This window comes from Psammomys obesus, unplaced genomic scaffold (genome assembly GCF_907164565.1).
Source record: "Psammomys obesus unplaced genomic scaffold, mPsaObe1.curated_primary_1811, whole genome shotgun sequence".
Classification (NCBI taxonomy): Eukaryota; Metazoa; Chordata; class Mammalia; order Rodentia; family Muridae; genus Psammomys; species Psammomys obesus.
Genome location: NW_026596109.1, coordinates 8046583 through 8061760, shown reverse-complemented (window position 1 = coordinate 8061760; position 15178 = coordinate 8046583). Strand labels below are relative to the sequence as shown.

The 15178-nt window shown below is 46.2% G+C and overlaps 1 protein-coding gene across 2 annotated transcripts in view; it reads right to left on the bottom strand.

Moving 5' to 3' along the window:
• The window catches only part of Plpp3 (phospholipid phosphatase 3), a 76432-nt gene that overhangs the window by 23975 nt on the left and 37279 nt on the right, over positions 1 to 15178 (bottom strand). For both annotated transcript variants that reach the window (XM_055628896.1, XM_055628897.1), the window contains exons 3-4: positions 1608 to 1888; positions 1126 to 1183 (exon numbers count right to left, since the gene is read on the bottom strand). In XM_055628896.1, the coding sequence (XP_055484871.1) occupies positions 1126 to 1183; positions 1608 to 1888 (339 nt within the window). The remainder of the gene's footprint in view (positions 1 to 1125; positions 1184 to 1607; positions 1889 to 15178) is intronic.

Below are 15178 nucleotides of genomic sequence, written 5' to 3'. Positions count from 1 at the left end.
CAAACTCTGTTGTTTTTTCCAGTTCCTGATTATGTTTTTTAAATAAGTTGAAATCAAAATGTCCTTTTTCCTAACAGCTTACACTCTTCTGAGCTGTGCCTGACCTCTCTGCACCTTCTCCCTCTGAACTCCACTGGAGCAGCTGAACACAGGAAGTGCTTTTGCTGGGGAGCTCATTCAAGGAGAGACGAGAGGCCATGTTTACCCGACAAAGGGAAGCAGAGCAGCCCGTTGTCCACTGGGCAGCCAGAGTGGAGGAGGCCGTCCCCCTGCACAGTCCGAGCGTGTCCCAGGAAGCCAGCCGGGGAAGGGTAACGTGTGAATCCAAATCACATCTCCGCCCCCAAGGCAAGTGACCCCAGACACAGGCCCTACTGCCTCTGGATCCAGGAAATAGGAATATGTATTTTGTACTTCTCCCGTGTCCTCCTGCACACTGATGTGCTTTGTAAGAGCCAAATTGCTCTCGGCAAGCGAGATAATGAAGGCCAGTGAGATGGCTCAGAGGGCAAAGGCGCTGGCCTGCTGCTTGATGACCTGAGTTCAGTCCCAGGTAAGGGTGGAAGGGAGAACTGATTCTGACCTCCATAGGCATGACGTAGCATGTGCACGCCTCCTCCCATATCAATGATAACTTTCTTGAAGGGAGATAATAAAGCTTCCCCAAGTTCTGCCATCAGTGTGGTATGAAAGCAAAGCCATGGAGCGAACAGTGCAAGGAATCGGACCAGAACCCGTGGATTTCAATGACACTGCTGGTACTTTTGTGAACTTGGACTTGATGGTTCCAATAAATTTTTCCCGCCAGAGTACTATCTGTAGCATAAGGCTATTTATTCTAAAGACCAAAGGAGTCTGCTTTCCAGAAAGCAGTGCTTGGACCACAAACTAAGTGAGTACCTTCCGTCACTGTGTGTCCATAATTTCAAAATGAACACACAGTTCCTACCTCGCAGCAGGGCGAACAGTATTTTTGTCTAGAAAGTAACAGAACTTCTGCTAAGGCAATGTTGAGCTCCGATGAGGCTAATGCTCTCAAGGACTTCACATGAACTATGTCCTCAGCCGTGCTAAGGGGTAAGCAAGGGTCGGGAGCTCTGCTCATATTAGGGGACAGAAACTTACCACCAGATACAGCATAGTGAACATGGAGAAGGAGGCGTGGCCCGAGAAGAAGGACTTCCTGCAAGAACAAGAGAGGACCATGAAAGAACTGTATTCACATCCCCAGTGTTCGCTCCTCTGTCTCCCCTTCCTAGGCTCTGACCTTGACAGCAGACACTGAATCTCGTTCACTTTTGCATCCTTGCTAGTGCTTTGGATACATGCCTGGAACACAGCATGTAAACAAGATAAATAAACAAGAGAATGAATGAATGAATGAATGAATGAATGAATGAATGAATGGGTTTACCACTGCTACAGCATAATGATTTATTTACACATTTGTCTCAATCGTTTGGCCATGGAGTTCTTCAAGCGTGTGTACTACGCCTTCTCCCTCATCTAAAGCAGAGCCCAGCACCTGCGGTGTTCAGCAGGCATTCTCCAGACTGCACTGTGTCAAGAAGGGTACCCGCTGTGTCTGTGTGGAGGTGGCGTCCTACCTGGCCTCCTGGACTTTGCTGTCTTCTCCTCTGCACCTGTAGTTGTGGATGTAACCCTCGGAGCAATTGATCTGACTGAAATCAGGGTCACAGACACTCAGGAAATGAGGCCTCAGGCGCCCGATGGACACTTTGGCGATGTCTGTGAAGGACTGGCTAATGGCACAGCCAAAAAGGAAGCAGCCCACTTGCTTGTAGAGAGCGGCCACGTAAGGGTTCTGAATGGTGGATCGGGACTTCTCCTTCAGGTAATAGATCCGGTAGAATTCCCCTGTGATAATCTGAAACGAAACCAGTGAGGGAGTTAAGGAGGGCCGAGCCGTCCTCAGAGCTAACGCTGCGACCACATTTAGTGAAGCAGGAGGATATGTTCAGTATTTAACAAGTTACAAGCTACAAAAATCCTAATTTCCTACTTAAGTACGCTTATTCACATAAACAGAAGAGAAACAATCAAAATACCAACATGGCTGTCATTTTCTTAAAAAAAAAAAATTCTTACATTGCCATAGTATCTTCGTAACAACAATAAAACCCACCAAGTAATAAATGTATATGTATGTACATACATATATGTGTGAGACTAATGTATATGTGTATATATTTACATCAAAAAAGGACTCAGCTATAGAAAACAAAAGGAAATACAAACTCAAGGGCATGATTAAGGTTTCATGTCAAGGGACCCACAGAAGCAAACCTTAGGGTTTGGGGGTGTGGTGAAGGATCAGCAATACCAGTCTGACTCTGGCGAGGGTCCCGCCTTGGTGTTGGCGTGTCCACAGTCTACAGTGAATAGCGGAGCCAGTCAGGTCCTGAGCAAACCCGGGCTCTGCCACCTACCCCCTCACACCTCAGCACCAAACCTCTCAAGCTCCACAAGCTTCAGCCTCCTTACCCCATAAAAGGAGGCGGCTCACCTTTGCAGAGTCGCTGGTTTATATGAGATGACACTGGTGGGAAAGGTCATGGAAAAAGAGACTTGTGTTTATTTAACATTTATTAACTTTCTACACTGAGGACTGAACCTAAGGCCCCACATCGAGTGACAGCTCTAGCCCTATTTTACTTTTTTCCATATATGGTATGAGGAAAACCACAACAAGGTACCCGTCTAACCGGGCCACAGTGGTACACACTTCCAATCCCAGCACTGAGAGACTTAGGCAGGAAGACCAAGGGTTCAAGGCCAGTCTGAGCCATAGTGAGACTCTGTCATAACAACAAACAGAAACAAGATTAACACTGAAATAAAAGCCAAGAAATAGTCAATATGGTGCCTCTGGGTGGCCATTCCTCAATCAGGCTGAGTTTTTTCCTTAGGCTTGAAAGCCAAAGAAGGTGGCTGGTTCGAAGGCTCTTCCCGCCATGTACTATCTCCCCACTGCTGAAACTGCCCAGCTTTCCAGCAAGCATGGGCCAGCTGTCGCTCCGTAAGGTAACTGTGGACAGCGTCTCTTTGTCACTAGACCAAATTGCCTTGGGTGATGCACAACCATGCAGCCTGCGCCCGCCCCCCCCCTTAACTCCACAGCACAGCTGTGGCCACTTCCTGGTTGCAACCCAGGCCAGGGGCAGCAATGGTCAGCTCATCACTCACCACAAAAGTCCCTTTCACACTTCCTCCCATGAAGGATGATGAACCACACTTGCCCTTTCAGTGAGCAGATACGCTCACAACCGCAAGGGAAGCAATAGATTGGCACATCCGGGCACTCCTCTGCAGAGGTTCCATTATTCCTTTACAGTGGGGTAAGGCATCAAGGCCTGAGTCTAATCCAGGTCCTCAAAGGCCCCAAAGTGTGGGGAAAGATGGTTATAGGATAAACATAGCAGCTGGGCCCAGGGAGGAGGCAGGTGCTAGAGTGGGAAAAGCGCTGACACAAGAGCCTTGGTTGATAAATGTGCTGTACTTGTGTATGCCACACTTTTTTTCAGTCACATCGAGGATGATTCTCTAGAACAGGGATGGTCAGTGTGCTTGCCCAGTTATTCCCTGAGAAAGCAGAACTAACATTTAACTCCTTATAGGTGATCAGAAAACGGTCACTGAAGGAACAGACAATGTCAGCGAGCGGGGGAGAAGACAATCTCGGAGAGGCACTGTTAGAAATTTCCCCTAATCCTTGCCAAGGTCCTTCTGATAGCATGCCACAGAGATTGAATCTGAGCAGCATGGCAAGTCTGACTATGCTGCAGAGACCGGGGCCCTAATTAAAGTGCAGACAAAGAGTGAACCCAGGCACACACACTCTACCCTTCCCATTCTTGATCCACTTTCCTCTTCCAACCTGTTTACACTTTTACCCTGTGGAATCTTACAGGCTAATATGTTCCAGATGTGCTTACAGGCAAGGGGATGGCCACTGAATGAGGGTATCAAGTGGCCACGGCTAGAGTCCTCACTCACTGGGTGACTTTGGAAAAGGTCAGCTTCTCTATTGGCAGAATCATGGTTTATACTTCATAATAGCGATGACGTTTATTTTCGAGCTTCTGAGTGAGCATCTAACCAAGCAGAGGCAACAGGTCGCAAAGAGCAGAGAAGAGGAAGGTTACTTGTGAAAAACACCAATAAGCAAAGAGCAGAACCAAGGCCCTGGGCACAATGCCTGCCCCTTGGATTGCTCCTGAGTTTCTGAGATCGGGCCACTGACTTAGTCAAAGGAATCCTGGCTCCAGCATCATCCAGTGTGATTTTTCTGTTCATGGTGAGAAAGAATACGTGGGGTTTCTCTTGCAAATTAGCGTCTTTTATATGGACTTACTAGTTAATTTCAGAGTCACTTCTGTTTAGGACACTTCAGGAAGAAAGGGTTTTATCACAATTTGAGGACTTTCCTTAGCCCTGACCTCCCAACATTCTGATACCCCTCTGGTGTGGCCATCTCAGAGAGCTTTTGATTGCTGATCCTGGTAGTGAGGGGAGATCAAGAGAGAAAAAGAGATAGCTGATAGTTCAAACTCCTGACAATAAACAACGACCATTTCTCACAGGTCTTTAAACTGTAGCTTCATTTGGTCCACCACTCTATCCACATGGCAAGCCCACTTTACAGATGGGGGTGGGGGGGGCGCTCTGAAGGATGGAGTCAGAAAATGACAGAGAAATGAAGTCCACTGTCTCTCAGTTCCAAGACGTGGGTCAGGCAACCCAGGGATCAGCTTTTAGTTCTGTCGTTATGGAGACCATTCTCTAAGGTGGAGGAGCAGTTGTACGTCTCCAGGACGTCTCCAGGACGGACAGACTGAAGCTGCTGAGCAGACGTAAGGCTGCCGGGACCACTAGCTTCTGGAGCAGCCCTGACAGATTTGCACAGTTAATGAGCAGCAAATTATGTATTTTCTCCATCCCCTCGTACAGAAGGGTCGAGGAGTCGACAACACAGCCATAAATCATCATTATGAACCAGGGGGACACGGCTTCTTGTAATCCTAACCCTTAAAGGCTATTTAATGAAACCTGGGAGAGGCGGGGGCTTGCACCATTCCCTGACACGTTACTCGCCTACTCTGGAGTTTCAGATTTACTGCTTTCGGACTTTATTCATTATTCACAATGTTTTCATTCCTGGGTCATAAAATGAGCACCCCCGCCCCAAGGCGGGGTCCCTACCCCCAGGGCCTTCATTCCTGCCTCAAGTCAGCAAGGTTCTGATATGTAAATTTCACTTTGGAAAAAAAAATGCCTTGTATGTTGATCTCTCTCTGAAGCAGCTAGCAGCAGATCTGGGGGTGGATGGCTGCCAGGCCAGCAGAGAACTCTCCCCTACCTGCCTTTTAAGGCGCTTGGCCCAGAGTCTGGAAACTCATACAGAGGAAAGCATGGCAATTAAGCTACAAGGGGACAGAAAGGGACGGGTCCCCGGCCAACAAGCCCGTGGTTGGGAAGTTGTCTACAACTGTAAGAGAGAGCCTCTTCCTGCCTTTTTGTGGTGAAAAAGAGGCCCAGCTACCCACATCTTTACAGATATTAACTGTTCTGGAGGGGAAATGGGAGAGGAACATTGGGCCAGGCTTCGTGGGAAGGACAGGACATGGCGTGGAGAAAGAGGCAGCAGCCTGGGAGCCAGTACGTCTCAGTCTGATCCCATCTATTACTTCTCAGCCAGATGACTTCACCTGTCTGGGCTTAGGTGTCCCCTCATAGAAACTAGCATTAATAATATCCACCTGGTGAGACTGGCAGGGAACGCAAGAGGCAGTATGTCAAATACCTGGCACTTCCACGGGTTCATTCTGGCTTCTTTTTTTTTTTTTTTACTTTCTTCTTCTTACATGATTAGGGGGGGGTGGGGGGGGGGGAATCAGAGCCCTATTTATTTCCATGAGTTCTTTGGAAAGGAACGTTTCAAACTGGACATGGGACGCATTATCTGCCAGGGTAGAGGCAGAAAATACACGTGTGGCGATGCTGGTTTTGATACTTCCAGGAAACAAAATAGAAGAAATGAAACCCATTGCAAGAGGACTCCACCCCAACCCCCACTCAGCTGCTCTGTGTTATTTTAGACATTCTGCTCTATTTATAAATCACCCCCCAAAAAGCAGTATTTTTACACAGTATATCCTAACAATGCCTCTTCTAGACACTGAGGTCTCTTCCTGCCCTGTGACTCTGACGGGCTAATGTTCCTGTATTCTGTTCTGCTTTAATACTATTTACACCGTCTTTTACTGCTTACAAAGTACTTTTCCCTCCTTGTTGTCTGTTTCTCAAAGCACCAGGAAGGTCACTATATATATATATGATTACTGACGCTTTTTAAGTGAGAGTGGTGAAGGCTAGGGAGGCCAGTGTGAGTCACCCTGAATTAGAGAGAGATAGAGATAGAGAGAGAGAGAGAGAGAGAGAGAGAGAGCTTGGACATCCCATCACCAATGCCCTCTCACTGCTGTGTTCTTCCTGAAGGTACCACTGCTGGTTCTTTGAAGTCCTAGCAGGGAGCTGTTTTTATGTCCCCAAACCAAAGACATACAGGTAAGATGATCTTCTACTCTCGTAGTGTACTTGTATGTTTAAGTCCTTGTTAGCCACCATCCAAAGTTGTTTGCTTGTTTTTCCCTACCCCCACATCTCATGTGTGTGGGTTAACAAACTTCTTTGTGCCCATAAGAGATTCATTCAACAAACACTTGATGACAGAGAATCATTTTTCTCAATCTCAAGGCTAAGGAACAATGTAATATACTTGGTTCTGCCTCTCAAGATGGAGTCAGGAACGGAGCTGTAATTTCTCTGAAGCCAAACGTTCCATCTACTAGAAGAAAAAAAATTACCATATCTTCACTTAAGTATATGTAAGTGATTGGAAAAGTCTGACTCAACTATCTTTGTTGGCAGGTCAGTGACATGCTCTCTGAGAAAGACCATGAAGTCACAGACATTTCTAAGGCCACAGTTGTGACGCTGGGCTCTACGGGAATGACAACTCTGACCTCTAAGATATGGATGACAAAGAGGTCGGAGAAAGACCCCAGAAGCCCGTTATGGCTACAATCAGCAGTGGCTGCCCTGTGCCCATAGACCTAATGAAGAACATAGTTTGATGTGCTATTTTTCCAAATGGCAGGATCTCACAGTCAAAGGCCTCCCTCCAGTCCATGCAAGAGTCTCCTGGCAGCTCTGCCAACTTCACCCTCCCTTTTCATGCTGAAATTGTCAGGTTTCCTTAATATTGTACCACGGTGCATTTCTTCCTATTTATTTCTACGCTACTTTTATCTGTTTCCAGTGTTTCTGTATCTGGCTTCTATTCAATAGATGAGTAGTCAGTAGAGTTGTATCCCCAGCTCTCTGCTGTGATTTTAGCTCTGTGAAGATCATCTCCTAACCGGCAAATGCCTCCCACCTCAAGCCTGTCCCAGTCTTGTGTTAATTGATCCAAGTGGACACGAAGCTGATGCCAGCAGGTCAAACTAACACGAAGCTGATGCCAGCAGGTCAAACTAACCAAGTTTAAGACCAAACCTAGCTCCACCCTCCACCGAACTATACCCCCACTCCTGTTTTCTAGTCCATGTGTTTCTAAACCTAACTACACAGATCCAAAATTTTAAACCTCCTCCCTTTCTCTTATCCCACTGCCATCAATTTCTATTATCACGCTATTGCAAGGTCCCTTGTGTGTCATCTTTTTCCTCCTTTTCCTCTTGCATTGCCACTACGATGGTTCGGGCTTCATTCTTACCACGGTCAGAAAACTGACCAAGCTAGCTTAAAACAATATTCTTGTCAATCTCTAGCAATTAACTGGAGTGAAAAATTCCTCAGCATCAGAGGCCTTGACAATCTCGCCCCAGTCTTCTTTGAACCTGAACTTTGTCAGCGCCCTTGTCCCTGTTTCTCCAGACAAACAGGTCTGTTTTGCAGTTCCTGCAAGTGCACTAGCGTTGCAAAATCTCCTCCATTGTTACAGAAATCCCCTTCTCCCTGCAAGTCAAGATCTCTGATGCGAAAATCCCATCCTTCCCCTTCCAAAAAGGGCTCCAGTGCCAGCTGGTCTTGGCACAGAGTTCAGACTTTTTCACCTCTGCACCTGGAACAGCTCAGCGAACTAAACCTAGCTCCTTATGATAAACCTGGCTCTTTAACCACAAACATGAGGGTGGTGCTAGTATCAGCAGCTTGAGAGGTTTCTGATAATTAGATAGGATACACGCTCATTAAAAAATGATGATCAACTCTTTCTGTGTGAAGATATTCCAGAGTCCTCCTCTTTCCCCTAAGCTCCCAGGCACTTCACACCAGCTGCATTTGGTGACTGTGAAGCAGGACATAATAAAATGTTCTGAATTTATTTCTCAGTCCCAAGTGAAAGGAAATTTTGATGTGCATTGTCTCTAAAGCATGCTCATTGCTAGGGCCCACTACCTTGATTTTTTTAAATTTTTCTCTAATTTGAGACAGGGTTTCTCTGTGTAGCCTTGGCTGTCCTAGACTCCATTTGTAGACTCACAGAGATCAGCCTGCCTCTGCCCACCAAGCGCTGGGATTACAGGTGTGCACTACTGTGCCCAGTGTTATTGCTTTTTAATTCTTTTCCCTCCACAGCTGGTCTTGTACTTAATGCTTCAAGGGCAAAATTACATCTTATCCATCAGCTTATGGACCACAGTGTCTACCACAATGACTGTGCAGTGTAAGAGTAGGCCCTTATCTACCTACGCACAGTAGGTGATGGTCATCCTATTCCTCCTCCTCCTCTTCCCATTCCACTTCCTCCCCTTCTTCTTCTCAATACTGGGGTTGAGTCTAGGACCTTGCTCTTAGCTTGTCTCCTCATTCAAATCTTTCCACACAGACTACTGACACACGTTCTCACCAGTGGTCACTTGCCTGGTGGCCTGGATGTTTCATACATATAGTTGTCCAAGCCTAAGAACTTACAGCTTTTATAGCTGACTAAAGAAAGACAAAGAACACTCAACTTAGCCCCAACCATATTGTAGATCTAAAAAAGAAAGCATGTTCATTAGAATATTTGGGCTTTTTAGCAGGTCAGACCCCGGTTTTAATTCCTGCTTTCGAGTTTATTCAGTATAGTAACCTTGGATGAAATCACTCTTCCTCTGTAAGCATCAATGTCTTTGCTCACTCATAAAATGGGGAAAATAATGCCTACTTCATATAGCTGCCGAAGATCATTAAGATAAAGCAAATCAGTTGCTAGTCCTTTGGATAGCTCGTAAAAGGATCTGACTCCCTGTCCCCACGACACTCTGACGCACACAGACTCTATCCCTTGGACTCAGAAGCTCTGTTATTTAAAACATAGACTACTGTCACCTTCCTAGTAGATACTGTTTTCAAACAGTCGCAAACCCCAAGGTCTGGACATAGCTAGAAAGGCACTGGTGCCAGCCTCATTTCTTTCCAGGCAGCAGAATGTGCACGGGTGGTGGAGAGAGAACAAACGAAACCCTAGACAGAGGCAGTCAATGCCCATGTTTGTTAAATCACAAATAGATGCCCCCTCCCACAAGGCCCCCAGGGATAAGAGGGTCTCTGAAGAACTCTGCAGCCATCTGATCAGGGGACAACATAGCTGAAGGATTAATGTGGCCTCTCTCTCTTGGTGGTCTTGGTAATTGCACAGATGGAGTGGATTGTAAACTAGGGGACCCGGTCTCCCACTAACTCACTGCTGGGCCAGCACAGCTTCACCTTTTTTTTTTTTCTTTCAGTTGAAAACTCAACTAACCTTTAATGAGGAGCAATGTTGGGGAACCTTGCTTTCTTGGCAGAACTCTAGCAGATAAAGGGAGTTGGGGGGGGGGAGACTAATGAAGTCCAGATGTGGCGAACTGAAGCCTGATCCTGAATAAACAACTCCTGGAGGTATTAAGCTCTTCTTCTTGTCTCTCCAGCAAGAAATTTGCATGTGGCACAGAGCATGCCCCCGTGTTCCACACGGCACATATTTAAGGCTTTTGGGAAACAAACAGGATCCTCTGGCATCTCGGGCCCAAGGCTCTTTTTTATTTTCTGCCCATGATTAAAAGCATCTTTGGTGATTTTTATACACTTATGTAAAGTATCATGGTCTGCACCTTGAACTAACATTATTAGATCACACTGGATCAATCCCCACCCTGTGCTGCTAATAGGGCACAAGCTTGTAAACAGACAAGGGAAATCAGTACAGTAACTACGGGGCTAAGGGCAGGCAGGCTCAGAGTTTGAAGGGATTTTTGGAAGATGGGGGAGGAGGTAGCCAAAAAAATGCTTCCTGGAGATGCCTGCTTGGTGTTTATTCAGTGCCTATCATGTTCCATCAGAGGAGAAGAGCTGGCCTCTGTCTCCCAGGAACCTGCCATCCAGCAGGAGAGACCAAACCTAGACAGGAATCCCACGACAAGGCAATGAGTAGCAAAGGCACTACTGGCTTGTTTGAGATGGGACACTTGCTGGCCGAGCCGTGAAACTGCATCTCATCACTTGGCCCTCTAAATAGCTGTGAAATGGAGACAGGCTGCAGAGGACGGTGGAGGTGTTTGAGAGCCTTGGTTGCAGGCTCAAGACGGTTGCTCCGACTTTGCCAGTTATATATGAAAGTCACCCATATTTCCTTGAGGTCCAGCTGTCTCCGCTGTTAACATTTATTCTCTCAAGATGACTAGCAGGGGTCAATAAGAGAGTATGCCCAAAAAAGCTACTGCACAAACAATCCGTTACCTCAAAAAAAAAAAAAAAAAAAAAAAAAAAAAAAAAAAAAGAAGCATGGATCTGTCTGATCACACATGTAAGAGCACTTGATATAATGGTCAAAATAAGCCCAGGGAGTTAATGTCTGATCACCTGCTTTTACAGCCAAATGGTGCCAAAGTCTGAGTTTCTTTAGTAGGAATATTTTTTTGCATGGCTGGGTCTTTGAGGGGAAGTAGCACTCTTAAGGCCAGTAGGGAGGGAGACTGACCTATGATGTATCCATGAATCAATTCCTAGATAAAAGGAGTCTGTGTGAACCCATCTTGGGGTCTGAACTTGGCAAGCATTCTGTTTACTGAACAGAACAATGAGCATTTGGGGGTCATATTAAGACCTTTGCCCATAATATTGTTGATGGGGCAACGCAAGGCTCTACTGAAGGAGGGCTAGATGGGACATGGGATTTTACTTGTTGCTCTTACCCTGGTTGCTGCTGGAGTCATTAAGCCTTTTCAAGGCAGAGTAGGGACTGTTGCTGTATGGACCTGGAAGGAATTCCTATTATGCTATAATTCCAGAACCTGATACACATCTGAAAAAGAGGTCAACATGACGACGTATTTTCCACAGCTTCTGCCTAAGAGAGGTGTCTGCTTTCTCTATAACCTCCTACAATTTGCATCTCAAGACCATCCTGATCTTCTCCACCATCCATTCCTTTGTTGTGGTGACTGGATCAAGGGTATCCAAATCAGTCAAGGCTTTGCAACAAACCTGACATTGAGCAGAAGGTCCAGAGCAGTAACTAGCAAGCTGATTAGATTTCCAGTTCTGCAAACCTGCTCCCATGCCTGACTGTCCCTCCAGCTCTCTGGGTGAAGGCAGCCAGACTCATGGGGCAGTCAAGATGGGAGAGTGGGGAATGCGTCCTGCTGCTGTCCGCAGCTTGGATAGCTTTTCCAGAGCCGAGCAAACCAAAGCGAGTCATTCATCTGCCTCTGAGGTCTTCACTGAACCTTTTTCCAGGAGCGTTTCTTGGCATTATGGCAAGCAAGCAGGCTTAGCAGACCTCAATAGGTGATAGGAGCACATGTCACATGTGCCTCTGGCTGCAACGCATTGGCAGCTGAAGCAGGAGGTAGAAGTCCTATTAAACTGGAAATGAGAAACAAGAGGCCCTGGAGCTAACCAATTAATGACTTGGGAAAAAAAAAATCGCAGGCCCATGGTCAAATGTGGGGATTCTTTTCCGGCCTCCATTTTAATTAGACATGCATTGTCTTGCCTGAGTCGTGTCTCCCATATTTTGACACTGTGTCCTCATTTGTAATACAGGCAGCTAACATTTATTGAAAAAAATTTACTGTGCCTGGGACTGAGTGTGTGTGTGTGTGTGTGTGTGTGTGTGTGCTGATCTCATTTCAAAACTTTAGCAATCATGTCTACTTACATACTCTTTCCACTTAACAGATGAATCTACTGTGTCTCCATCAAGCTCAATTATCTTACAAACTGCCCACAACAGAGCTCAGACAAGAACCAAAGCACATACCTTTATTGAGCTCTTGGTGTTTTGTTGGGGGTGAACTTTGTCAATACAGTCTCCATGTTTCCCTGGCACACAGGAGCTCTTGACCAGCACAGCATTAATGTGATGTATTTTTTTTTCTAGATTTTTTTTTTTAACTCTTGCCAGAGGGGGGTTGGTACATGTGCCATATTGATCTTGTGGAGGTCAGGCTGAAGGAAAATTTTAGTGGTTGGTGCTCTCCTTCCACCTTTATGCAGGTTCCAGGAATCAAATGCACGGAAAACCCTTGCACCTGCTGAGCCATCCAATCGACCCTGCTGTCTTGCTGTGTTCTGCGCATCTTGCCTGGTGTTCATCTGAACTACAGAATGTTGACTGAAACCCACTTTGTTGACATAGTTGCTTATCCTATATTAAAAGGTCCCGCTCAGGACTGTTTCAAGGAAACCTAGGGAACCAGGGAAAACATCAAGGTGACACTGGTAATAGCACAGGACCACAAAGCACCCAAGAACGGGTATGAAAAGACACTAGGATTGTTGGAACCTCTAGAGGAGGCATGCAGTGGGAGCAGAACTCCTGACTAGGGCTCCTGCTTAGGAAAAAGAGAGACAGGGAGGAAAGAACAGCCTCCAAATAGCCACTCTATTATTTCCCTTCCCCATCCTGGGGCCTGGAAGAAACCATGGGCTGCGCCTCTGCCCTGGACTGTGAACACTTCATCTGGAGAACTTCACAGGGTGTCTGTAGGGCTGCAGTGTTTGCCTCTGATGAAAATCCTCTTGAGGAACTGTGAACACTGCTTTGATTTTAGAGAAGAAGAAGCTGAGGGTTATGGATACCAATCTTTCACTTGACTCACATTAGGAAAAGGTGCCTAATTTCTGCTTTTTACTGTGTGCCTGCTTTTTCCCACCCCCATGGCATGCTGGGAATAACACCTGGTGGAGCGCCTGAACAGCATGTGATGTACCTGTTCTGGATCTGTTCTTATCACAAGACTCCTAGATGATAATGTGCTCTCGTAAAACATTCAATTAGCCAGTCCTCCGGCTGTCAAGAACACCTGCTCAAACCTCGGCAACAGATACTCTATAATTATCTGCCTTCCACAACAAATGCCCTTTTCAGAAAAAAAAGCCATTCTTCCCGGGGAACTCATTCCCACAACCATCAATTTGGAGCAATGGTAAATTGGACCTTTCATTTTTCAGCTTTTGAACAGAGATCCTCAGTGCACCTTCCCAAGCTGCCATGGCTGCCAAGTGGACTGGTTTTCTTTTAAAGGTTGGAAAGAACTCTACACGCTCCCCTTGCCACTGCCCAAATTCCAACTGTTGATTGTGTGCATGGCTTATGTTGCTAAAAAAATAAATAAATAAGGTGGAGAGGGGTCTCGGGGTTTACAACCAAAGTAGCAAGGCACAAGAAAAACTTGTGCTACCAGTAGCTTACCAGCCACAACCCAGAGCAGGCCAGATAAGCTAACTGCCTCCCCTGGAGCAGTTCACCTGGGAAGGCTAGCCATCCTCTGCATGTCTGAGAGATGGGAAAGGGGCTTTGAAATCAGCCAGGCATGGACTTGAACCCCGGGTTTTACCTCTGAGTATGCCTTTTATCAAATCGCTCTGGCCTATAGATTTTCAGTCTACGTAGTGGGGCTAGCAGCCCAAAGCTCCATCTCGAAGCTAAACTCCCAGCACAGCAATTCAAGGATCTAAGGCTTTATGATCCTAGTGAATGTTCTGCCTCTCCTTTTCACCCACGTGGCAGGAGTTCAACAGCAGAGTACAGACACAGGAATTATTACTACTGTTCAAAAGATTCCAGACCTTGTCACAGCCCATGTGTGGCACATTTCTGCAGTGTTCATGAGGGAAGGCTATCACCTTTACGGGTAGCATGCATCAGGCTGGACTTTATACTTATACCCTAGTAACCTGTTAAGCAATTAAGAATTTGCAAAGTGGTTGAAGGGCTAGTACATGCCTGTAATCCCAGCACTTGGGGAGGCAGAGGCAGGCAGATCTCTGTATGTTTGAGGCCAGCCTGGTCTACAAAGTGAGCCCAGGACAGTCAAGGCTACACAGAGAAACCCTGTCTCAAAGAGAGAGAGAGAGAGAGAGAGAGAGAGAGAGAGAGAGAGAGAAATAGGGAGTTTGCAAAACATTTTAATATTCATCGAACTGCTAGTTTTACTGTTGACACAAGCTAGAGTCATTTGCAAAAAGAAAACCCCTACTGAGAAAATGGACCTGTGGGCACTCCTGTGGGATAGTATATTGATTGGATAAACAGGTGTGAGGTCTCAGCTCACTGTGGGCAGTGCTACCCTTGGGGTGGTGTTCCTGGGTGCTTGCTATATGAAGGCAAGCTGAGCAAGTCCACGGAAAATAAGTCAGCCAGCAGCATTGCTCCATGGCCTCTGCTTCAGTTTCAGTTTCAGCCTCCAGGTTTCTGCCTTGATTTCCCTCAGTGTTGGACTGCTACCTGGAAATGTAAACTGGAAAAAAAAAAAAAAACTTTTTCCCCCCCAGAAGTTGCTTTTGGTTATGGTGCTTACCACAGTAAATGGACACTCTATAAGTAAGGCACTCTTGACCTTTTATGCCTTATTGTGTGACACTGTGAAGAAACACACTCATTCTCATTTTTAAAGATGCCAGCTTGCTAGTAGCAGGTGAGGTCTAGGGCCCGTGTTCTGAATTCCAAGCCCTACTTATCTTATCACCACAGCCACAGGGCAGGAAAACAGCGTGCACAAAACTACAAGGTCATCAGCACTGTTATTGCAGCTCATTGAAGGTGAGGCAAAACCACAGAAAACACCTTGGCTGGGTAAAAGAAGAAGAAGAAGAAGAAGAAGAAGAAGAAGAAGAAGAAGAAGAA